At 50.7% G+C, this 22,372-nt stretch overlaps 9 protein-coding genes across 9 annotated transcripts; 1 reads left to right on the forward strand and 8 right to left on the reverse strand.

Annotated features, from left to right (window-relative positions):
• Positions 1-477: 477 nt before the first annotated feature.
• Positions 478-3,100, reverse strand: N7446_002531 (uncharacterized protein; the record flags this gene model as incomplete). Its single annotated transcript, XM_058511280.1, has 8 exons — positions 478-609; positions 677-887; positions 950-1,405; positions 1,458-2,101; positions 2,151-2,735; positions 2,811-2,917; positions 2,972-2,999; positions 3,074-3,100. The coding sequence occupies 8 exons, from the start codon at positions 3,098-3,100 to the stop codon at positions 478-480; spliced, it is 2,190 nt and encodes a 729-aa protein (XP_058376816.1).
• A 657-nt stretch (positions 3,101-3,757) lies between these two features.
• On the reverse strand, positions 3,758-5,336 carry N7446_002532 (alpha/beta fold hydrolase; the record flags this gene model as incomplete). Its single annotated transcript, XM_058511281.1, has 3 exons — positions 3,758-4,567; positions 4,624-5,102; positions 5,165-5,336. The coding sequence occupies 3 exons, from the start codon at positions 5,334-5,336 to the stop codon at positions 3,758-3,760; spliced, it is 1,461 nt and encodes a 486-aa protein (XP_058376817.1).
• Positions 5,337-5,753: 417 nt separating this feature from the next.
• Positions 5,754-8,148, reverse strand: N7446_002533 (putative capsule-associated protein CAP1). Its single transcript, XM_058511282.1, has 2 exons — positions 6,321-8,148; positions 5,754-6,266 (listed from the first exon to the last, which is right to left on the reverse strand). The coding sequence occupies exons 1-2, from the start codon at positions 8,069-8,071 to the stop codon at positions 6,215-6,217; spliced, it is 1,803 nt and encodes a 600-aa protein (XP_058376818.1). The 5' UTR covers positions 8,072-8,148; the 3' UTR covers positions 5,754-6,214.
• A 399-nt stretch (positions 8,149-8,547) lies between these two features.
• Positions 8,548-9,490, reverse strand: N7446_002534 (ferric reductase-like transmembrane domain-containing protein; the record flags this gene model as incomplete). Its single annotated transcript, XM_058511283.1, has 2 exons — positions 8,548-9,125; positions 9,187-9,490. 2 exons carry the CDS (start codon positions 9,488-9,490, stop codon positions 8,548-8,550), a joined length of 882 nt encoding a protein of 293 aa, XP_058376819.1.
• A 654-nt stretch (positions 9,491-10,144) lies between these two features.
• Positions 10,145-12,448, reverse strand: N7446_002535 (protein phosphatase 2A structural subunit TPD3; the record flags this gene model as incomplete). Its single annotated transcript, XM_058511284.1, has 9 exons — positions 10,145-10,483; positions 10,533-10,870; positions 10,926-11,026; positions 11,080-11,224; positions 11,278-11,392; positions 11,459-11,950; positions 12,002-12,153; positions 12,213-12,318; positions 12,386-12,448. 9 exons carry the CDS (start codon positions 12,446-12,448, stop codon positions 10,145-10,147), a joined length of 1,851 nt encoding a protein of 616 aa, XP_058376820.1.
• A 567-nt stretch (positions 12,449-13,015) lies between these two features.
• N7446_002536 (phenylalanine--tRNA ligase subunit beta) lies at positions 13,016-15,272 on the forward strand (the record flags this gene model as incomplete). Its single annotated transcript, XM_058511285.1, has 9 exons — positions 13,016-13,068; positions 13,131-13,171; positions 13,224-13,243; positions 13,301-13,377; positions 13,435-13,564; positions 13,621-13,887; positions 13,944-14,185; positions 14,238-15,046; positions 15,109-15,272. 9 exons carry the CDS (start codon positions 13,016-13,018, stop codon positions 15,270-15,272), a joined length of 1,803 nt encoding a protein of 600 aa, XP_058376821.1.
• A 1,003-nt stretch (positions 15,273-16,275) lies between these two features.
• Positions 16,276-17,405, reverse strand: N7446_002537 (40S ribosomal protein uS3; the record flags this gene model as incomplete). The annotated part of the gene is made up of 3 exons (XM_058511286.1): positions 16,276-16,602; positions 16,755-17,068; positions 17,252-17,405. The coding sequence occupies 3 exons, from the start codon at positions 17,403-17,405 to the stop codon at positions 16,276-16,278; spliced, it is 795 nt and encodes a 264-aa protein (XP_058376822.1).
• A 446-nt stretch (positions 17,406-17,851) lies between these two features.
• Positions 17,852-20,244, reverse strand: N7446_002538 (phosphatidylinositol-3-phosphatase YMR1; the record flags this gene model as incomplete). The annotated part of the gene is made up of 3 exons (XM_058511287.1): positions 17,852-19,618; positions 19,679-20,161; positions 20,221-20,244. 3 exons carry the CDS (start codon positions 20,242-20,244, stop codon positions 17,852-17,854), a joined length of 2,274 nt encoding a protein of 757 aa, XP_058376823.1.
• A 460-nt stretch (positions 20,245-20,704) lies between these two features.
• On the reverse strand, positions 20,705-21,753 carry N7446_002539 (uncharacterized protein). The gene is made up of 3 exons (XM_058511288.1): positions 21,719-21,753; positions 21,530-21,664; positions 20,705-21,475 (listed from the first exon to the last, which is right to left on the reverse strand). The coding sequence occupies exons 1-3, from the start codon at positions 21,737-21,739 to the stop codon at positions 20,759-20,761; spliced, it is 873 nt and encodes a 290-aa protein (XP_058376824.1). The 5' UTR covers positions 21,740-21,753; the 3' UTR covers positions 20,705-20,758.
• Between the last annotated feature and the right edge of the window lie 619 nt (positions 21,754-22,372).

Genomic DNA, 22,372 nt, shown 5'->3' on the forward strand with positions numbered 1-22,372 from the left:
GTAGCTGGTACCTGTTTGCTCTATTGGCGTCCTATTCACTGGTTGGTCCAAAGGGAGCTTTCGAACTTAGGAGTCAATGGAATATCGGAGGGCGAATCTGAAACGCATACTGCCACGTTGTTTTCATCATTGTTTTCGCCCTACTTTGGCCTCGCTTTTTTTACCGCTTTTTTCCAATTTTCGAGTGCCTCAGATCAACCATCTAGATGTTCCCCAGAACTACAGGGAGCGGGCAACCAGGGAAAAAGTACACGCAGATTCAGGCTTTTCCACTCAGCCTCGCTATTAATATTTTCACTAACCAAATTTCAAGTATGCATCTCGAGTTTTCCAATTCATATGCATATGCAACGCGGGAAATGAGAGATGAGGAGTGAGAAACAAAAAAACGAACTCTCGCCAAGCACCCAAAAGATTCAAGGAAAGATAATTAAAAAAACACGACAAAAAGAGCATAATGAAAGAAAAAATATATAGTCACTCAGCCTCAGGGGCACTCTCAAAACTAGCCCTATCAGGCAACCCAGCAAGACGACTAAAGAGTCTCTCCGGATGCTCCAAAACTTCCGACTGCCGACGACGCAGCTCCTCGAGCCGAGCCAGGGGATTCTATAGACCGCCACAATAAGTACGTTGCGTTAAGCAAGGAAGAAAACGCATCAACCGTGACACCCACCCATTCCTCCTGGCTCGGCACGCCCTCCGCAGTGGGCAGGCCATGCGCGCCAGAGGCATCGCTCCCATCGTGGCTCGCTCCGTAACTACCACTGCCGCGGTGGATTGGCGCGGGCGTTACGGGGAGGCTGGGGCGCTCGACTTCGGTTGGGAAGTCTGTTATTATGGTGCTTGGTTTGCGGCCTATGGATGGGGGTGAGGAGACGCTGTCTCTGTCTCTGTTGTGGCTTGTGGCGCTGGTGTTGGAGTGAGATGAGCCTGGGCTGGAAATTACTTGGGTTCTGGCTTTGCGGGCTTGTTGCACTGTTTCGATGTAGCGCTGGATCTCGGGGTCTTCGTCCCAGGCGTTGGAGCGTGTGTATGTTTGCCATGATTCGGAGCTTGGTTCGTAGGGGACTCGGGTGTAGGAGGGGCCTGAGGGGGTCGGGGTGGGGGGTTATGGATGGGGTCTTTGGTTGTTTGGGAAGGGGTTGGTTCGTCCTCGGTTGATTCTGGGGGTGGTTGCTCGGTTGGGAAGACGCGGGTTGGTTTCGGAGCGTGGCTTTCCCAGGGGAATACTGGGGCGGGCTTTTCTGGTGCTGATCTGGTTGCGGGGACTTGGTAGTACATGTTTCTTGGTGCCTCGGGATAGGATGCAGGGGGTTGGAATAGTTGAGTGTCATCAGACATGGTGTACGTCTTTTGTTGCAGACTGATTCCCTCCGGTTTCGAATTCACCGGTGGTGGCTCTCTGTATGGCATAAGCAGGTGTTCACGCATTCTAACAGACGTATTCATCTTACCGCGCCGGATCCCACTCATATTTAGGTGCCTCAAAGGTTGGAGGCACTGGTATCGGAGAAGGTGGACGTTGATATGGCTCATCCATCGAAGCGATTGGAGGAATCGGCGTCACGGGTTGTGGTTGGTGTATATGATGACTTCCCTCATCCGGTGCCTGCTGGTATACTTGCGGTATCTCATGATGTGTCTCATGGCTCAGTTTGGGGGCGAATGTAATTGGCGCCGTGTAAGGCAACGGGGGGATATAAGTTGAAACATGCTCCTCTCCGCGAACATATTGAGGTACCATGCTCAATACAGGAGCCGGAGCTGCTTCGGCCGGAGCTGCATGAACCTCATGATGCGTGTCATGGTGTTGTTCACGGTGTTGTTCGTGGTGTTGTTCATAGTGTTGTTCATGGCGTTGTTCATGGTGTTGTTCATCGACTTCCGGTGCTTCGTGGTGTGACACATGATGGAAGCTCTCAGGCTGGTGTTCCGAATCAGCATGAACATGGTACGGTTGCGGCCATTGCTCATGGTGAGACGCCGTCGGTTCATGCGCCCGAGTATGACTTGTGTGGCCTTCAGTGCTAGACGTGGGAACAATTTGGGGCGGGTGCGATGTCTTGAACCCACCCGGTGCGCCCTGCGGCTGTGATACCTAGCAATGGTCAGTCTGGGAGGTAAATTGGATCAATCACAACACGTACAAATGGCAAACGATAATGCTTGTCATAAACAGCCCACCACCGACCTAGCAGCTGGTTGTATGGAGACTCCAGCGGAACAATCTGCCTCGGCATAGTCCACGGCTTCTGCGAACCAATGAAGTGAATAAGGCTGATGGTACTCTGAAAATGCTTGTACGCAGGAATGTACTGGTAATTGGCACTGGGCGTACAATTATACGTGAAGCTTAGCCTATGCCAGTCCCGGAAGTGCATATTCAGCAGTCCCTGGTCCGCGCCGTCGAAGCTGATGCCTCGCTCAGCAAGAGCCTTGAGCGCATAATAGTCCTGCAAATTAGGTCGGAGGACCATCAACCCACTATTAAAGCAATCTGGCCAGCCAACGTCAGGTGCAGCGGCGAAGTCTGCGTCTAAGGATAACAGCTCGTCGGGAGCTCGCAGGGCCACGATGTCACAATCAATGTATACGACCCGCTTGTATTGTGTCAGGCGCCAGAGCTCGACCTTGGTGAACGTCGCGATCAGGTCTGGGCGATCCATCAGCCAGAGATTCGCCGGGGTGCCGTTCACCATCGAGCTCACTGGGATCAGCTCATCATAGACGGTCTTAGCACGAAAACGTCAGTTAAGTCCGAACACCCCATAGGGTCACTGGGAAAGGCAAGAGGGGGCCGATCATACCCGTAGCTCATTGATAGTGGCTGATTGTAGTCTGTCCGGTGTAAAGAGAGCCACCAGCTTCGCTTTCGTGCCATTGTCGCGTAAGGAATGGGCAAGGACCATAGCACCTAAGGCAAGGCGAATTAGCAAGGCAATTGGTTCGCCACATGACGATCACTTACCCGGAAGATAATGATCGCTCAGCAGGAGCTGCAATGGCTCGTCAGCATATTCACGTCCTTCTGTAGACAGCCCTGGGGGTTAGAAAGAGGGGGTTCACCTACCGTACAGTAGACCCCGTCGGAAGCCATCGCGCCGGTCCCTCAACAGAAAAATGGGAGCTTCCCCAATCAAGTTTGAGGGGAGAAGAAGAGAGAGCCCTATATTTATCCCACGGTTTAGTTTTGGGCGTGTCAAATCGGGTGTGATTTGTGGTACCTGGCCCGGACTCAGGTTGAACGAAAACAGCCGTTCTTCACTGCATGTCCCGAGGGTTGGCCAGGGGTAACGCGAATGTTGGGAATAATCCAGCTAAAACAGCTAGAACTGAAGCTTGAGAAAAGAGAAAAGAAAGTTGTCAGACACACAGACCTAAAGAGGCGAGGGGAAGTGGACGTTCCCCCTCACCGGGTAAACGTGACACTTCTGGGGTTCTGGGGAAGCGGGTGATTTCCGTGTTGAGTTCGCCATCCCTTCTCTTCTTCTCTTCTGCTCTTCTGCTCTTCTACTCTTCTGCTCTGCTATCTCTACATTAGACAATCACCCCATTTTTACATCTTCAGTCCCTCTGTCTGAAACTGACGAGGCCCTGGCGACGTGAACCCCGGTCATTTACTAACCGCCTTAGCTCTAGTTGCCTGCAATACGTGCTTCACATAAATACGAGGCGTTGAGCTCGCAAATTTGCCAACAAATTTATAATGGTTGTAAAGAGTATGTCAAATCCACCTCTCAGGTCTCAATTTAAATCACCGACGAACAGTCACCTTCGCCCCAGGATAAGATTTCTGGATAACAGCCCCGACATCACCCTGCTCACCATGCGCAGCCCACTCGACAACTTTAATTAAAGCCGCACGGCTCTCAGGCTCAACCGGCGTCCAATGTCCCGTCCGAGGAAGCAGAACAATCTGGCTGTCATTCACCAAGAAATCAGCCATGCCATCCAGACAAATCCTCTGATCAAGCGCGATATCCTGCTGGCCCCAGAAGATAGTGGAGCTAGCCTTAAGAGCGCCCGTGGGACCTTCATCGAATAATCCAGCACCGCTACTAGAGCGTCGCATCTCACTTCCACTCGAGATGCTATGCAAGCTGGCGACTGTCTCGATGGATTTCTCCCAGCGAGCCACAGACGCGTGATCACGATAATACCCCGCCATATGCATTACATGCGCGAATGCCCGCTCGTTCTCCAGGGTGGCGGGGTATGTATCCCCACTGGCGGTCTTGGATTTGAACTCAGCGACTGATGGGCCCATGCTGCTCGCCATACCCTCTGCCGCCTCGTAGGGTGTTAGTATACCACCGGAAGCGCGAAGGTGGACACCCTTTAGAAGTGAGTAGTTTCCGCCGGTTAAGAACTGCAGGACAAAAGGTACGGGCATCTGCATGGCGAAGATATAGCCTGACAGGAAGAGCTGGCGGGCGAGGGGGGCGAGGGTGCGGAGTGCCTGCATAAGTGGGACGCGCGCATGGCGTGGTGAGCGCCAGGCATTGCCGAGCATCTTCTTGGTTGTGGAAAGGATACGGTGGACATTCGCTTGAACTAGTTTCGCCTGCGAGTCGTGAGTCTTAACGATGCGCTCTGCGGATGAGAGCTTGTGGAACATACTGTTGGTCCATTGGATAGGATGAAGCGATGTGCCAGAGCTGGAGCTTCGGCAGCAAGACGCATTGACAAGACGCAGCCCCAATCGTGCGCGACGATAATGGTTCTCTTCTTGTTGCTTTCTTCACTCGAGTCCACGCCATATTGGATACGGAGAGTGATGATCAACTCGGTCAACTTCTCCAGCACATTTGTGGCATTGTATTTATCCAGGCTCTCGGTGCCTCCATATCCGGGGAGGTCAATGGCAACTAGAGAGGCGGCCTGGCGCAGAGAAGGAGATTTGAGGATGTGTCGCCAGATTGCCCAGCTATCGGGGAATCCGTGAATGAAGATGACCAAAGGTCTGTCAGAGTCGATGGTTTCGGGGGTGTTGGGCTTGTCATTGGCAACAAAGTGAAACTTGAACCCGCTCTGCAAGGTCAGCATGTGGTGGGAGAGGCCCTCAAAGTCCTCAGATAAGTTCCAGAGACGATCACGGGCTGTGGTGCAGAGACATTAGCCAGAGGCTATCTACGGATCAGTGAATCATCAGCCGACTCACCAAGCTGTAGCTCCAACTCCTCCCTTTCAGTAGGGCGCTTGAAATAGGTACCATTCTTCACGGCAATCAGGCCATAAAGAACCAGGGTAAAGAGGCCATAACTAAAAACGAGGACCGCAGCCAACGCTCGTGATAGGAACTTGGCCATGGTGAAGCAAGCTTTATCGACCATGGGGTTATCAGGTATATGTCAGTCGACAGGTGTCAGAGAGGTGGGGGAAGTTATATAAAGCAAGCAAACATCACTGCCATCAATTCACAAGCAAAGCTATGCCAAATGCGCTCATCCGAGGTTGCGTCACTCCGCTTAGTCATTTAATGTCTTACCTAAATTTCACGATTAGGCATCAGAATGTATATTTGGGTAATTGAGCTTGATATTCTGTTTCTACAAATGCTCAATACAAGCTGGCACGTCTGTCATATGGTCGTGTCGATCGGTTGCCACTGCATTTGTTGGGTGACTGCATGATAGGCTGTCTCGGGTTTAGACATGTATGCATGCGATACAGTGGGGAAGACGTTGTGGCGACATGCTGGAAACATTGACTGACCAATACATGATGTTCTGGATTTATTTGCAAAAACTGGCTCTCAGAACGCGTGTCAACCCAGAGACCAAAACTCTATAGACAATGTCAAGTAAACCCCTGGACTAAGCTACTGATCGGCATCCCGAGGTAGAATGAGAATGCAAAGATCACATTATAAGCATACAGAAGCGTTTCAATGCAGAGATTTTACAAGTTTGATCTCAAAGGGCTCCCATGCCGGCAAACGCCAAGTTCCTCTTCACATGCAACCGAATATCATCGGGAGGGTCTAAACCCGTCAAACCGTCCAAGAGGATGAAACAAGAGGAATAAGAAAAGGGTATTAACATGCATGTCGATGCAATCCAACAGGGAAAAACAAAAAGGTCGGGGAAAGCCATGATCTCGTCGAGTACCCGCATGGGGCTTAATGGAGGCTCAGCAAAGCATAACACAAAGACCTCGGAAAGAAAGGGGGAGTATATACAGAGCACCGGTAGGGAAGATATTAGGTTGCTCATAGGACGAAGCCCAGTTGTTCACGGTTGTCGTCCACTAGACGGCCATACCTGGGTGCAAAGTTAGCAGGATATTCAAAAAAGGACATATGGAATAGAACTTACTCCAGGAGTAACCGGAAGAACCAAACTTCCAAGTCTTCATTTCGTAAGGTTTGCTGGGCCCAGCGCTGGCCCTGGGTGGCAATTTGAAGGGCAGACTTCTTGCCCTCTTCCTCTGTGACAAAGTAACGCATGCTCTCGGTGTACTCGTTACCTTTCAGGCTGAGAGGCACATAGTGTACCCAGGGCTTCAACCACTCGTCGTGCCACTCGCGGAATATGGCGATCTTGTAGACCATGCTGTTACTGTGAAGGAAAGCATGGAAACGTCCACTGAAGGCGTTTCCGTCGATATCGAGCAGATACTTGTGTGCCCACGCATCTTGCTGCCCAGCCGCCTTGACCACACCGAAGTACTCGATCTGCGCATTGCAGTCGTCCGGGTCGCACTGACCGATAAATGTGAATTTGACATCAAACAAGTCACGGTGCGTGTCCCGACTGACTTCCTGTGCGACCCATGTGTTGTCCGGCTGGCGGATCATGATCTTAGTATTTCCCAAACCATTGACATTGTCAACCAGCTGTTGTCTATGCTGGCGGCGCCAGCCTCCTGCGCGGGAAAAGCCACCCGTTGTCGAGCCACGCCAGTACATGCGATCGGATTTGGCCTCCCAAGCAAAGTCCTTGCTCTTGTCATATGGCACCTTGTCCGCCCAGTACCAAGGGCTCGGGTAGAGAATATCCTGGAAGCTGGAAACCTTGCTCTGCGAAAAGACAGGGAACAGATCGTGGACGACATCGAATGCGTTTGGTCGGTCGAAGAATCCATATGAGGAACGGAGGGAGGGAGTGTAACAGATATCAGAGGCCGCCGTAGTGTTATAGATGAACCCTAGTTCACCGTACGCATAAGGGCTAACGTCATCTGGGGCGTCGTCGTCGAGGGAGCGCGCGGGGCTATCCACGGGACAGGAAATTCGAGAATTCGTCCAGGTAGGCTGGTGGGCGAAGCGGTTGAATCGAGTGGTGCGCACCTCGTCGATACGGTCGCCCTTGTTGAGATCCGAGGAGCGAGGGGACCACGCGTTGGTTGGGTTGGTTTTCTTGAAAGCGGCGGGGATTGCCTGGTCCTTCGCTGTCTGCACCAATCGCCGAAGGTCTGCGCTAGGGATGATAACACGAGGCTCGTCATGGGTGTTGAACACCAAGTCCATATCTGGCAGGTACTTGACGAAAGCTTCCATCATGCCAGCAGTGGCGTCTCGCTGCCATTTTCGATCATCACCACCTCCATCCGTTAAGGACACCTTACCATCACGGATCAGGACTCCAAGCACGGCATTGTCAAATCCAAGTGTTTCTCGCGCCCGTTCACGAATGGTCGCGGGCTTGAGGCCCCAAAATGGCAGGAGGGAGTGGTAGATAGAATCAAACTCATCGACAAATTGAACGCCCTTCGCTTGGGCGAACTCGAACCACTTGTCGAAATGGGGCGGCGGGTGCATATTATAGCGGCGCTGGTACTCCGTCACGGCTTCCGCCAGGGTCTGGGACTGCCGTGACCGCGCATGATCGAAGTTCTGCTGCGCGTTCTCGATCAGGCGCGAAATAGGGTGTTGCTTCTCAGGGGGCCATGATGTCTTCCCCTCGTAGAGTTTGGGATGCTGGATCGGTTCGGGAGGGGGTAGGTCTATAGGCTCCGGGGTCGGGGTTGAGGATCGCAATAATAGAAGAGAAAGACAGGCGACGGTGCCAATTGCGAGCAATACAATCAGCCGTTGGAGGCGCATGCTGCCATTGGGGTGAGGCATGGGTGAAGAGCACACGTGCAGGGCTGAGAGTAGGGAGGGAGCCCAGAAAGTCGAGACTCGCTATTAATGGCGCCAAGACTCGGGGGCGCAGAATACGTAATCTCTGCCAACGCCCTAGGGGTCATAGAGAAGAATTAAAGAAGAGTACGGAGACATATGTGGAAGATGATGCTGCATTCTTTTGCTTCCTTGCTCTCAAAGGCGAGGTTTGCTTGTAAAGGTGGTGTTTGCCCAGCTGCAGACCCCCAGGACAAAGCCACCATTGTCTAACTAATCATAGGAGGCATAAGACATTTCTGTCATTTATTACAGGGCTGAAAGCTTGGGGCAAGGCTTTAATAGTCTTCGGATATCGAATGTTCAACTAATGTTCATTAATTGATCGAATGGTGGAGCTATATATCTCCACACTTTTAGGCAACTCAGACAGGGTCTTGTTAGCTAGTCAGCATTCAATGGTATGTATATATTTTATTTTATCTTCGACCTCCCCATTGCACCACTGCCCAAGAACACACCCCATTGAGCACTGAGGCCACCAAAGTCTGAATCATGTACTTTTGCGCCTGCTTGACATGGCAGTAAGCTGCACCACACAACACCGCGACCAAAAACACGTGATAGAGGTAAAACATGCGCCTGCGTTCTTGGACGGGACCTTGCATTAGCCAACCTTGTAGTCCATTCTGCTTAGTGCCACGAGGCCGCGCGAAGAGGAAGAGAAACGCCACCGAGGATATCGCAACCAGGCCGCATTGCACATCAGAGTCACGAACTCGTTTGAAGACTAAGAGACCGAACTCCGGATGACTGTTTTGCACGAAAAAGGCCATGTACAGCGTGGCATGGGCCAAGAGGAGAGGCAAGACAACAACTCGGCCAAAGAGACGGTGATACGGTGTCAAAATTGGCTGAGAGATACCGGTCAAAACCGAGCATAACGATGACGCTCCTGGCTTGATAGTTGAAATATACGCCGCTGGCGACATCAAGGCCTGTAAAGGTATTTGAGACAGGCCGACATGACCCAATGCTTTGGTCAAATGAAGATAGTCTGCTAGATATGTCAGTAGCTGATTCTTCCTCGTTCTCATCCAACATGTTTTGAACCATACCTTCTCCACTGTTCCAAACCGAGAGGCTTAAAAGCCATGATAGCCAGAGCCCGCAGATGAAATACTGTCGTCGAGTTTCTATCCATCCAGGAACAAGTGGCCGGTCCCACCACGAAGGTAGCCCGCGGGCTGGTTTCGATGTCTTCCCTGAAGCTGTTGCCAAACCTTGGAAGACCCGGACTGCGATCATGGCTAGAACGATGGACCATTGTGCACAATGTCCTCGAAGATCAAGAAGGTCCCGGCGATGCAGCTTATCGGATTCAGAGAGGGAAATGAAATGGTACGGCCACAAGGACGACATGATTCACTTGTTGCCCAGTTCAATGGCGAACGTGAGATGGCGCAAGGACTGTTGTAAGGTCCTATGGGTCCGTATATGGCATGAGATAAACAAGTTGGCCGGTTGAGATATGCCGGGCTACTTAAAGAAGTCCCTTGAACAAGCGAAAAATCACGAGCGAAAACAGCTTGATACCAGCGGAAAGGCGGACGAGTATTGATGTACCGCGCATCTGCTAGCAATGAAAAACAACTGCAATGTGTAATATGTGAGGCTACGTGGTCAGCTTATTCTCACCCCAGACCCGCTGACAAATAAATCGCATTTGACGCGTTAAGCCCACCTGTCCTAGTGGGCACATGTGTAGGGCTCGCAAGCTCTATAGGTTTCACGAATTATATATGGATACAGGCTGGACCAGATACTGTGAGTATCCTACCACGGAAAGTGTTATCAGTATTCTCGCATTTGCTTTTGAGACTACTCTAGACGGCTCAATGATTATGCGTCGACCAAGTTCTCTACATTAAAAACGCCACCAAGACAGCTCATCCCGGTTTCTTGCTGGTTGCTCTAACGTGACAGAATGTCCCGCGTCCTGTCCCTTGCCTGCGGGTATCCGAATCATGTCTTTCCCCAACGAGCAGATGATATAATCACCTAATTGCATAAAATTCAAGGGGAGGTTTGCATGGTCTCATCCTGGTTGCCACCAGCAGTTGTAGCGAAGTATCGGACGTCCACATCGTCGTCCTCCTGTAGCTTCTCCAAACTGGGCACAACTCTGCTTTGAATCAACTCCTGGCTTTGAGGTGAGGGCGTAATAGTTTCCTCGGACTTCTCAACCTCAACCAAGGTCTTATCAGCCGGCAGACGACGCAATGTGGCGATGAGGACAGCGTAGGACTTGGCGACATTGAATCGAATGTTGGGGATGTCGTCCGTCACAAGACGCTCCAGAATAGGGAGGAGAGAGCTCTCGATGATGTCAACTGTAACAACAGGAGCAAGAGTCTAATAATGATTAGCGCTTATAACATGCGCAGTGGCAGAGAGAACTCACAGAAACAGCGAAGCATGTTGTCATGCGGTAAAGATAGTTGGGGTGCTGTCCCATGGCCATCACCTTGGGAATAATCGAAGCCTTTGACCATTCCACTCCGAACACCTCAGTAAGTTTCTTCAAGTTCTCAGTAGCAGCCTCTCGGATTGAGAAGACAGTATCCCCAAGCCATCCCATGCAAAGATCGCTCAACTGTTCATCGAAGAACTCGACTCCCAATTGGCTGGCGAGAAGAGGGATATATTCAATGATGGCAAGGCGCACGCGCCATTGTTTATCCTCGGCCAGTTGAACAATAGCGGGAAGAAGAGACTGAGATAGAAGCTGGATGCCAATAACTATAGGAGTATTAGAACAATGACCTTGCATAGCGGGATACTGAAATTTCCTCACCTTTGTTGACTTGCTCAAGCTTGGAGATAATGTGCAGGCGAACATCAGGGAACTCATCCTTGAGCATCTGAAGGAACATAGGAAGAAGGTGAGCAATAGTCCTAGAGATATAATTAGCAATTGGTTTGGTTTCGTGGACATTGGTGGGACGAACTCGTCCTTGCCCAAAATGGGGGCAAGTCCGCTAATCTGAGTGCCCAGAGAAGCCCGGACGTGCTGAGAAGGGTCAGACACAAGGTCTTCCACACTAGTCATGATCTCATTAAGGAGAGTGTCGCGATCGATCAAATGACAGAAGCCTGAATAGAGAGTCAGTCATTGTTGCATGCGTAGAGAGCAAAAGGTATCATACCGGGAATTTGGCCAGCAATGGCAGTGCGAACCTCAGCCTCCGTGTCCTTCAGAAGTTTAACAAAGGCGGGAACCATGTCACGAGTGATAACCTCTTCGTGGACAGCTTTGGCAATCTAGGGCATGTGTCAGTACTGCCTGCATGTCTTCGATACACAAGATCAGATAAACCATGAACGAACCTTCTCATAGCGATCGGCAACCATGTATCGCACTCTCCAGCTCTTGTCCTCAAACAGACTGCGCAGCGATGTGAGTAAGACGCCGTGGCTGGGTTGTTGCTCCTTAGGAATCTCCTCCGCAATTGCGATAAGAATATCCACAGTGAGCAGACGAACGCTATCCTGATCATCACCCGCCAGGTATTGGAAGAGAGGAATTATTTCATCGATAACGACCTGACTTTGCATCTCCTTCACAAATTTGGCCAAATTGTTTGCCGCCTGTCGCCGCACCATCGGGGTCTCATCGTGTACCAAGGCTCCGAAATGCTGTTGGAGGCTCTGCTGCAGCGCGGGAGTAGCTTTCCGGTATGGTGTGGAATAGAGGCCAGTCGCGGAGACCTTTGAGGTGAACCAGTCTGCCTTCGACAAGCGCAGGACGAGAGGGACAAAGTGCTCCTCGACCTGACTCTCTGAGAGTTGCTCGCATACTTTGTTGAGAGATTCAACGGCCTGATCCAAACAGTCAGAATTTCGTCCCATCAAAAATCAAGTAGTATATACCTTTTCTCTCACCAAGGGCTCCTCGATGGCCGCCAAATTCTCCAGCGGAGAGAGGAGCACATGTCCATGCTCCGGACCCCCAACATATTCTGTGAAATTGCCAAGTTCTTCGCTCAGCGCTGTCAAAACCTCGTCCTCATCCTCCACGGAGTCTAGCGATGAATAATGTCAGGTGGATTCGATCATCAGGAAGATGAGAGTGATAACCAACCATCAAGAAATGGGATAAGCTCCTCGCGGGTCCTGTCGGGGCCCAAAGCAAGCGCGATGGTGGATAGGCGGTGAATTGCATTAAGTCTGAGAAGGACATCATCGTGCTATGGGGTATGAAATGTGAGCTCCGATATTCGCTACCACCACCTGCAGGAGGGGGACCTCGTGTACCTTCAGCTCGTCAATGAGCACAGCGATGGGATAGAGCTCGTCGTTTTCGTTCTGCCCTTCCATTGTGAATTTCGGGGTTGTTGTGAGGTCAAGGGAAACGGCCTAGGAGGCAAGGATGTGGCAGGTCCCAGTTCTGAGGAAAGAGGTGATCTCAGGGTGGGTGGACCTGACACGGTGAATGATGGCTGAAAACAGGTATATGGTATCTTCATGAACTAGAGAGAAGCGATACGATTTTCAAATCCACTCCGATTCTTCGTATCGTGGGGAGGTTTGAGATGACAAGGGGATGGGTTGGTAGAGACAGGCCGGAGCGAGGTTTGTTCACCAAACACAGAGAGGGTAAATGACATACCGGCGGTGAAGGCAGGAAAAGGGCAATGACGGAAGGGAATTACCATACCAATACGCGCGTCACAAAAGAGGGGGATATCTGTGGCGGTGGTGGCTTGCGGGCAGAATTTCCCATCGGAGTCATCTCTCTGGACTATCGTGTTTCCAGATCTCTCTTCTCTCGTCTCGTACGGTCTTTCCCTAGGTCCCGCTTCGCTTTACTTGGGATTTGCTTCCAGGTTTATATCCGAGTTCCCCACTGATTAATTCCAGAATTGCTTCGCGTCAAACCCCACCATGCCTACCATCTCGGTCGACAAGGCCGCTCTCTTCAAGGAGCTGGGCCGAGAGTACGTTCGCTGTGACCCAATGTGGAATTGTACACCGCTAATATGTTTTTGCGCGGGTTAAGCTACACTACGGAGGAATTTGATGAGCTGTGCTTCGAGTTCGGTAAGGAACCTATCGGGCAGTCATGCGGAACGTGGGCTAACTGTGCAAATAGGTATTGAGCTTGACGAGGATGTATGATTCTCCGGACAAAAATGACTTCAATCGGGAACGCAAGCTGAGAGCCAATAGACTACAAACTCGGACCGCCCCATCGTCGACGGAAAGCAAGAGCCTCCGCAGCTCAAGATTGAAATCCCCGCCAACCGGTATGAATAAGCGTCTGGGAAGAATTTGGGCGAATTATAGGCTGAGAAAGTTTGCAGATATGATTTGCTGTGCTTCGAGGGCATTGCGCTCATGCTCAACATCTTCCTGGAACGGAAGCCGCTCCCCGAGTACAAGTTGGTTCCGCCAGCGAATGGACAGATGCAGCAAATCATTGTGAAGGAAGACGTTGGTATACCCTTGTATACCTGCTGGAGGCCCGCATGCTGAACATATATAAATAGACCACGAAGATCAGACCCTATGTGTCTGGCGCAATTCTACGAAATGTCAAGTTCGACCAGGCTCGCTACGAGTCCTTCATCGCTCTCCAGGACAAGCTTCACCAGAACTTGGCCCGTCAAAGAACTCTGGTCTCAATTGGTACCCATGACTTGGACACGGTCCAGGGTCCCTTCACCTATGAGGCCCACCCTCCCAAGGACATCAAGTTCACCCCGTTGAACCAGACCGAGGAGATGGATGGCGAGGAGTTGATGAACTTCTATGAGGTAAGGCGAACACATTGTGTTCACCTTCGCAGAACCTTTGGTCTGACCTCGAACAGAAACACCCACAACTGGGCAAATACCTGCACATCATTCGTGATTCCCCAGTGTACCCAGTCATTTACGACTCGAAGCGAACTGTCTGCTCCCTGCCCCCGATCATCAACAGTGATCGCTCAAAGATCGGCCTGCACACCACAAATGTCTTCATTGAAATCACAGCTCTTGATAAGACAAAGCTGGATATTGTGACTAAGATGATGGTCACCATGTTCTCCCAATACACCGCGGAGCCCTTCACGTAGGTTGCCAGTTATATTGTTCTATGGATGCACATGCTGACTTACATCTAGTATCGAGCCCGTTCAAATTGTCTCAGATCATAACAAGATGACTCGTGTCAGCCCTGATATCACACCCCGCACCACCCAGGCCGAGGTCTCATACATCAACCAGTGCTGTGGCTTGAACCTCAGCCCCACCGAAATCAGCAGCCGCCTCACGAAGATGGCCTACCGTGCCAAACCTTCCACAAACAACCCTGATACCATCGATGTGGAAATCCCCGCAACCCGCGCGGATGTCCTCCATCAGTGCGATATCATGGAGGATGTAGCCATTGCCTACGGTTTCAACTCGCTCCCACGTGCATTCCCCGACATCTCCGGCACAGTCGCCAAGCCTCTTCCCATCAACAAACTCTCGGATATTGTTCGTGTGGAGACTGCCATGGCCGGCTGGTCCGAGGTGATGCCACTGATCCTGTGCTCGCACGACGAGAACTTCGGCTGGTTGAACCGCAAGGATGATGGAAACACCGCCGTCAAGCTGGCCAACCCCAAGACCCTCGAGTTCCAGGTTGTCCGCACCAGCCTGCTCCCGGGTCTTCTGAAGACCATTGGTGAGAACAAAAGCCACGCTATTCCCATGAAGATCTTCGAGGTCAGCGATGTCGCTTTCAAGGACCTTTCCCTGGAACGCAAGAGCCGCAACGAGAGGCACTTTGCTGCTGCCTTCTACGGTAAGTCCAGTGGATTCGAGGTCGTCCACGGTCTTCTCGACCGCGTCATGGCCATGCTCAAGAGCGCCTGTATCACGGGTGAGGAGGGTCTCGATAACACCGCTGCCAGCGACTCACAGTACTGGATTAAGGAGCTGAATGGTATGTGTCAACTAATCCTATCCATTGAGATCCCATGGAAATACTAACAAACTCCCTATAAGACCCCACCTACTTCCCCGGCCACGCTGCCTCTATCCACGTCCGCATTGCCGGCAAGGAGTCGGTCATTGGTACTTTCGGTATCCTGCACCCCACTGTACTTGAGAAGTACGGACTGAAGTACCCTACCAGTACTTTGGAGCTCAATGTCGAGGCTTTCCTGTGAACAAGCATGTTTAGAGTTTGAGTATCGTGGGAGCCCACGCTCGCAGGGCTTTATACAAGTGACGCAGTTAGATGATAACATGAAGGGGATATGATTGACAAGTGTTGTTCCGATTTCAGCTATGAAAATGGCTAAAAGCAATTGAAAAAAAAAAGTACATAGATGCTTTATCATGTCCAGTATATCATAAATTTTGGTTCATTCTCTATTCTATCGGCCCACACAGTGAAATTCTGCAGCAGATTGCCTGATAGATAGAAGAACGAATTGCTACCAGTATGTGACAGAAGGCTGCGACTAGAGACATGCGTGCGAAAGAGTCGAGGAGCCGAAGGAAGAGTGAAGAAAGAGAAATGAGCAGCGGACAGTGAAAAGGAAAGGTGCAGACGAGGCATCTATATGGTCATTATATATACTAACGTAACCCGGCTAGACTGTATCAGATTGGCGAAAATTTGCCTGGTAAATTGGTTAGATATAACTAGAACCTCCAATGGGCTGCTGGTCTCTATCGTTCAAAATAAGTCTGAAATATGAAAACAACTTAGAGCCTTGACGGGGGTTGACTGAAGTTCGCTAGACAAAGAATAGTATGACCCTGAGAAGTAAATGTGTTTATCATACCTGTTTTAGCATGCGGTTCTATTAGCCCTCTCTTTGTATATATAATCCACAAACTCGTCTAGATCGAGGGATTACATGTAGCCTCGCTGTTGTATATTCACAAAAATAACATGCATCGTGGCCTACAACTCTAAAATGACCAACCTACCAGAACTATTTGCGAAAGGTCGACCTGTTCATTCTTTGGACATCGCCACCGTTTTCAAAATGGCGTTGATAGACCACAAAATAGTACGATATATGCGATAGACTGCGCAAATAGACCCAAGGCTTGAAGTGTCATGTAATTTTGATTGCGTGAGGTAGAGTATCAGGTTAGGTTTAGGACAGATGGAAGAGAAAAGGAATAGCCGGGCCTAATTTATTCGTAAAACAAGATTTACTCCTGAGCGAAAGTCTCGGCACCACCCTCAGCCTCTGCGGCCTGCTGCTCAGCCTGACGCTGCTGCTCAGCGAGCTGCTGGGCGGCAAGGGCCTTAGCACCGTAGTCCTGCGACATGGGCTGGAGGACGGGCTGCTCCTCCTTGGGTTCGATGATGGTAACCGAGTCGGGGAGAGTCTTCTGGGGGCCGGCCTTGCCCTCGGGGTCGGAGCCGCGCATGATCTTAACCTTGATACCGAGGACACCCTGGCGGAGGAGAACGTGACGGGTAGCGGAGTCGATGAACTCCTTGGCGGGCTGACCGGAGTGGATCATGAAGCCGTCCTGTTGAAATTTGTTAGCCATTGATTCTCCCTTGGAATAGTTGTTCAGACGAAAAAAGGCTTGCGCATCGGTGAACAGCCATGACTGATTCATCGCAGTCATTCTCCAATGCGCAAAACCAACAATTTCTTCTAATATCGGTGTGAACGTACGGTGAACTTCATGGACTTGGCACGGGCGGCACGGAGCTTTCCGGAGACGACAACCTCGCAACCCTTGGCACCGGACTCCATGATGAAACGGAGGACACCGTAGCAGGCACGACGGACGGCGAGACCGTTCAGGAGCTTGTAGCGGAGGGACTCGCACTGAGCGACAGCGGAGAGACCGCGGTTCTGGACCTTGGCGGCGTAGAGCGAGACAGAGTTCTCGGGGAACTTGAAACGCTTCTGGATGAGGGAGGTGAGCTCGCGGATGCGGCGACCCTGCTCACCGAGAACCTCCTGGGTGTGGGTGGCACGGACGACTGGAAGAAAAAAGAGCACCCGTTAGCATCAGATTGTCCCAATATTCGATTTTCGATATCCGCAGATCCTTCGCGATCATATTGAACCATTCTCTCAGCATTCCACCTCTTCAAGATCCAACAAGTCCAATTTCACCAAACGATCAACGGGAAGGATGGGATAAAAGTGTCGGGGCGACGTACTGATGTCGGTGACAGTGGGAGTCACACGGACTTCAACGCCGGAGTAGCCCTCCTCGGCCAGCTCGCGCTGGAAGAACTCGTTCAACTCGGCATAGAAGACACCGTCGGCGACGAACTTTCTGCGCTTGGAGATAGCACCCTGAACAGCGGCCATTTTGACGTTCCTGGTGGTGGTGGAATTTGTCGACGGAGGGGGAGGTCGTGGTCGAGAGAGGCTTCAATTCTGAGAGTGCATTATTTAGTGGGGATTTTTCGGGACTAGGGTTGATTGCCCGTTTGGGTCAGGGCTCAACCCTCGCTTGCCGCCGCCTTCCCTGTTTAGGATTAGCTTTGATTGCCTCATATATTGGGCTACAAGGCAGAAAGGCAGCAAGGTTTCAACGTTACATCATTGGTCTCGAACCCTATTTTCATCTACGAAGTGAATGCTCGTCGCCGTAGGATTCCTGGTATATCCAATGACATATGCATTGGTTTCCAGATAATCTGATATTTCAGGCTATGCCGCCTATCACCATGTACACGGCCATAAGATACATCAAAGTCGTAAATGCCAAATCTCAAAATCTTAAAAACTAATCAGCCCGATCAACACACGTGTTATTGCATCTCTACTCCCAGCTCTTTCATTTTATCAGTGTCAGAGCTGCGCTCCGAGGCTGTCGGCAAGGTAAGCTTAGAGATACCAGACGCTACAGCCGCCATTCCTGCTGATGCGGCATCCGGTAAAGTTTTCGCGGGCACTCCGTTGTAAACCGACTGGTCCGCAGTTTCGATGCCGGTCAATATCGGAGTTCTCCCTCCATTGGGACTATCGGTAGGAGCGGCTGCTGGTGCAGTTGCAGAAGGACGAGGTCCATTCATCTCTGCATCTGTTCGACCGAATACTTCATTCCACCATCGCGTTTCACTAACTCGGGGGAAGATGAGCCGTTCTTTGCCGCGCATATGGTCATCGATATCAGGATCGTACTGAGGGTTCGTAAACTGATCTCGTCGAGCGAGGAAGTAGTCCCAAACGCTACGAGTTCGTTCCCGGGCCTTGGAATCCACGCGCTCTTTCTCGTTGTTAAACAAAAATGTACCAAACTGACAAGAGTATAAATGATAAAGTAACCGTCGAAGGAAACGTTCGTTGAACTCAAATCGAGTCGGATGCTGGTGAAGCAGCTGATATGTCGCGTCCAAGAACTGATGGAAAACAGGGCTTGTCTCTTTCGGTTTGGTTATCTCTTTCTCGGAGACAGTTGATCGTGGTGTAGGGCTAGCCTTTTTCCCAGCTGGGCTATCGGAATCGTAGCTCTGCATCTCTCCATCGGAGTCAGGCAACGAGTCTCGACTGTTATTATCCCGGCCAAAGAAGCCTTTCGCGCTAAGGAAGGCGTTTTCAAGGGCTTTCCCAGCGCCGCCTCCCTCGCCGAATGCACGATTGGGGTCTCCACCAATGCGCTCGTTCTCAATCTGGAACCATTTTTCGCTGTTCAAATGACCCGATCGGTGTCGGAACATATGCCCAAATGAAAGCCAATCTTTCTCCACGAGAACCATGAAGCCTTCCAAAGTCCGATAGTACGGATCCAGACAAATTTGACTCAATGCACTGAGCTGACTTGTGCGGTCCCATCCATCTGAGCAGTGGATTAGCACATGGGAGTGGGTTAGGCCAACCTGACGAGTGATCAGTCTAGCGCCCTCTAAAATCCCACCGATGTGCTTGAGCCAGCCGCTGCGGGCCAACTGGTCGCGATTTGGGCCTAGTGGGGTAACATCCGAATCCTTCAAGGCATCTATGACCTTGTTCAACGAGTCTCGCATGACATGGATGTTGTCAATACCAAGATATGCCTTGGTAGCGAACTTGTAGTTGTCCATGTTCTCAGAGCCGAGTCCAACGGCTTGCATGGCAAACGCATTAACAGTAGGGCGTGCGTCCACAATCAAATTTGATTGCTGGGCTCCGTAAATCGCGCGCTGTTCCTCAATATCGCCGTCTGTAGCAGCCAGCAAGTCATCCTCCAAGTCCTCGGCGTTGGTCGGCTCGGGGATTACCACCTGGCTTGTCTCTGGGCTATCAGGACTCGAGTCCGATGATTCTTTCTCCAAAGGAGGTGAGGAGAAGCTCGCTAATGGCCGCTCAGATCGAGAGGTCAAGAATATGGCGGAAAGAAGCTTCTCATCTTGAATGCTTCGGTTCTGTCGGACACCGACCAGCGGCTGCGAGCTCCTGGTGATTGTGCAATTATTGACAGGGTGGAAATATGTTAAAGCTGGGATTCTCGCTCGGGATCGGTAGCGTCCTGCATAGTTGAGAGTATTATCGGAGATGGAAGAGGGTACGGGGATGATGGCGGGATAGGTTGGGGAGAACTGCAAGCTCGGTTAGCAAAGCGTATTCTACTAAACGCGGGACCGAAGAAGGTATCTTACTTCGTAGTTCGCATTTATCTCAGAGAGTCGCCAACGTGAGCCTTCATTCAAAATGCCCTGGCGCGCCCATTCTTTGCGCGGGTCATACAAATCCCACCCATTGAATTCCTTCTCTGGTGGGGGAGGCTGATAGGTAAAGGCATATAGTTTGTCGATCCGGCTGGATTTGCACGTCCATTGCTTGATGCTCTCAAAAACTTCACGTGCTTTGACTTCGTTAACAAAGTAGAAGCAGACATAAGTGAAGTCTCGGCATCGAAGGCGGATGGAGGAGAGCTGGCGGGAGGCTGCAGGAGCCGGGCGCAGGGTACAGAAAGCGATGATGGGGTATGTAAACCAGAGCTCTCTAGGTCTGACTACCACACCCTTTACCTGGTCTTCGGCGGAAATCGTGGGTGTGTGCGAGAAAATAAGGTGGTGAGGGGTGAGATGGAGGGTACCATCGACCTGCTCACCGCGGCGAGCCAAGGTCACATTGTCAACCTGGAGAGACATAGCGAGTGAGTGAGATGTTTGTGTCGCTTAGATTGGGACCTTGGAACCTTGGCAACCCGTGTTTTCTCCATGCCGTCTTAAATCACTGGCTGCACGCGCTCTTCATGCTGAGGGGAACAGTGGGTGAATGTATCGGAATGAGGCGATGTCGCGAATAACGGGAGATCGACAGAAAAATGACGTTTAAACAATGAGGCGGGCTAGTTCATCTTTAAAAACCGGGCAACGTTGAAGAGAGCGCGGAGTAGTGATCGGTCCACGGAGGTGTTACACGTCACGGGCCTTGATCTGCTGTGGGGCCGAAAACCAAGTCTATAGGGAAATATTGTTCCCTCCTATATTTTGCTTGTACTCGGCCTTTACATTATATAATTGAGCAATATTGTTTGAAATAAGTTATTTCGACATGACCTTGATTCTATCTGGGCAAAATCACGGCAGAAACCAGAAAGCCCAGTGAAGTTCGAACCATTCATAGGGCTCGCAACGAGTATAAGGTAAACAAAACGGAGAGATAAAAAATTGAAGTAGTTCTGTTTCGTTTGAGCGGGGCTAGATTTGCATTCAACTGTCGTGCATTCTTCATTATCCATAAACAAGATAAGGTGTAGACTGAAGTCCTTTCTCGACGAGGCAGTCCACTATCCTCTCAATATACATCATTTCTCGCATACTACTTTGATTGTCCTTATTGAACACTTTGTAAGCAGTTTCCAATGGAAGGATTGCAGATGCAGGTCCAAATAACTTCATGTCATCTTGCACAAGGTATTCCATACCAAGACATATCTTGCGCGAGATGGATTGTATATTTCGTTGAGAGTCTTCGGAACAGAAGAACCTCCCTTGCTTGAAGGGCTGAGATCCCCAATTTTGGAACGAAGCCTCTAAGCGACCAAGCTCGACGGCGCATATGACCTGAAAAGCCCACATGTGCGCCCAGAAGTTTGCCATCGTGATGTTTGTGAACCAGAGAGGCGTACCCGGAGGACTCGGTATCCGTAGGGTTGAGTGAGAAGACTGGGCCCAGAAGCCCGGCCTCTCACAATTGAGTGCTTCCTCCCACCTTTCCAGTTGTAAAAGTAATTCTATATAGTCGTCCCACAGCTTTGATACCTGGGCACTTTCTGTTTCACAGGGTGTCCTTATAAACCGGTCGGCTTCCTCGAGAAGGAACGGAAGTTTTGCAACGAGGTTGATGAGCTGCTGCATTAATGATGGATTGCATGTAGAAAGTGGTATCTCAATCCATTCCTTTGATGCGATGAAGGTTGCCTTTCTGGATTGAATGGCTTGGACCATCTGTAAAATCTATTAGACACTGGGGTGCAAGGACGTATCATGGTAATTGCATACCAGTAGAGGTCGAAATCCAACAAAAAGGCTCTGCAGAGCTCCTGACTTGAATCGGTCCGGTCCGCTAGTTTCGAACAACCCGGCTACACCATTTACATGCATAGCAAGGCCAAAGCGCGAGTCAGGGAACATGAGCTAGGGCCAAAAGTGTTAGCTGGATCTTGGAATGTGCCCAAGGAACAACAATACCTCTGCTAGGACCAGGCACATTATATAATTCAGCATCTAGGGCTTCTTCGAGTATTTGGGTGTCTGATCGAAGAGCATCAACCGCGGAAGCATAACTTTGTACCTTCTGCGCATCTGATCCAGATGTAAGACATAAACCCAATGCTGTTACTGCAGGGGCCAAGACACGTTCATAGCGACTCGAGGGAGGGCACGGTTCTTCGACAAGCGTTGCTAAGACCCCAACCCACGCACCGCACACTCTCGGGACATCACTCGCGGCGGGATATATCGAGCAAATTTCTTCTCGGGGAATATAAGCTTGCGTGATGGCTTCAATTAGAGACCTGCGACTGCCAGAAAAACAGGCGGATGTCATGGACGTGGAGTGACCATGACGTAGCTCCTCGATAGAAGCGGAGCCATGCGGCGAAGAGCTCTTTTGAGAAACAAAGGTCCAGGTTGGTATATTCCAGTCACACGTCTTCCCTCTTAGGGCACACTGGCTACAAACGGGTCGTTTGCCATCACACTGGAATGCATCAGATAAGCTTTCAATGGAGAGATGTCATGCTATACTCCAAGTTTTCGTGCCCTACATGTCTGGCAGACTGTCTTTTTCTTGACTCGCATCTTGGGGGTGTTACAATGAGATTTTCAGAGACATCAGCAATT

The sequence above is a fragment of the Penicillium canescens genome (genome assembly GCF_028828765.1).
Source record: "Penicillium canescens strain IBT 15451 chromosome Unknown utg000002l_segment0_segment0, whole genome shotgun sequence".
In the NCBI taxonomy this organism is placed as follows: domain Eukaryota; kingdom Fungi; phylum Ascomycota; class Eurotiomycetes; order Eurotiales; family Aspergillaceae; genus Penicillium; species Penicillium canescens.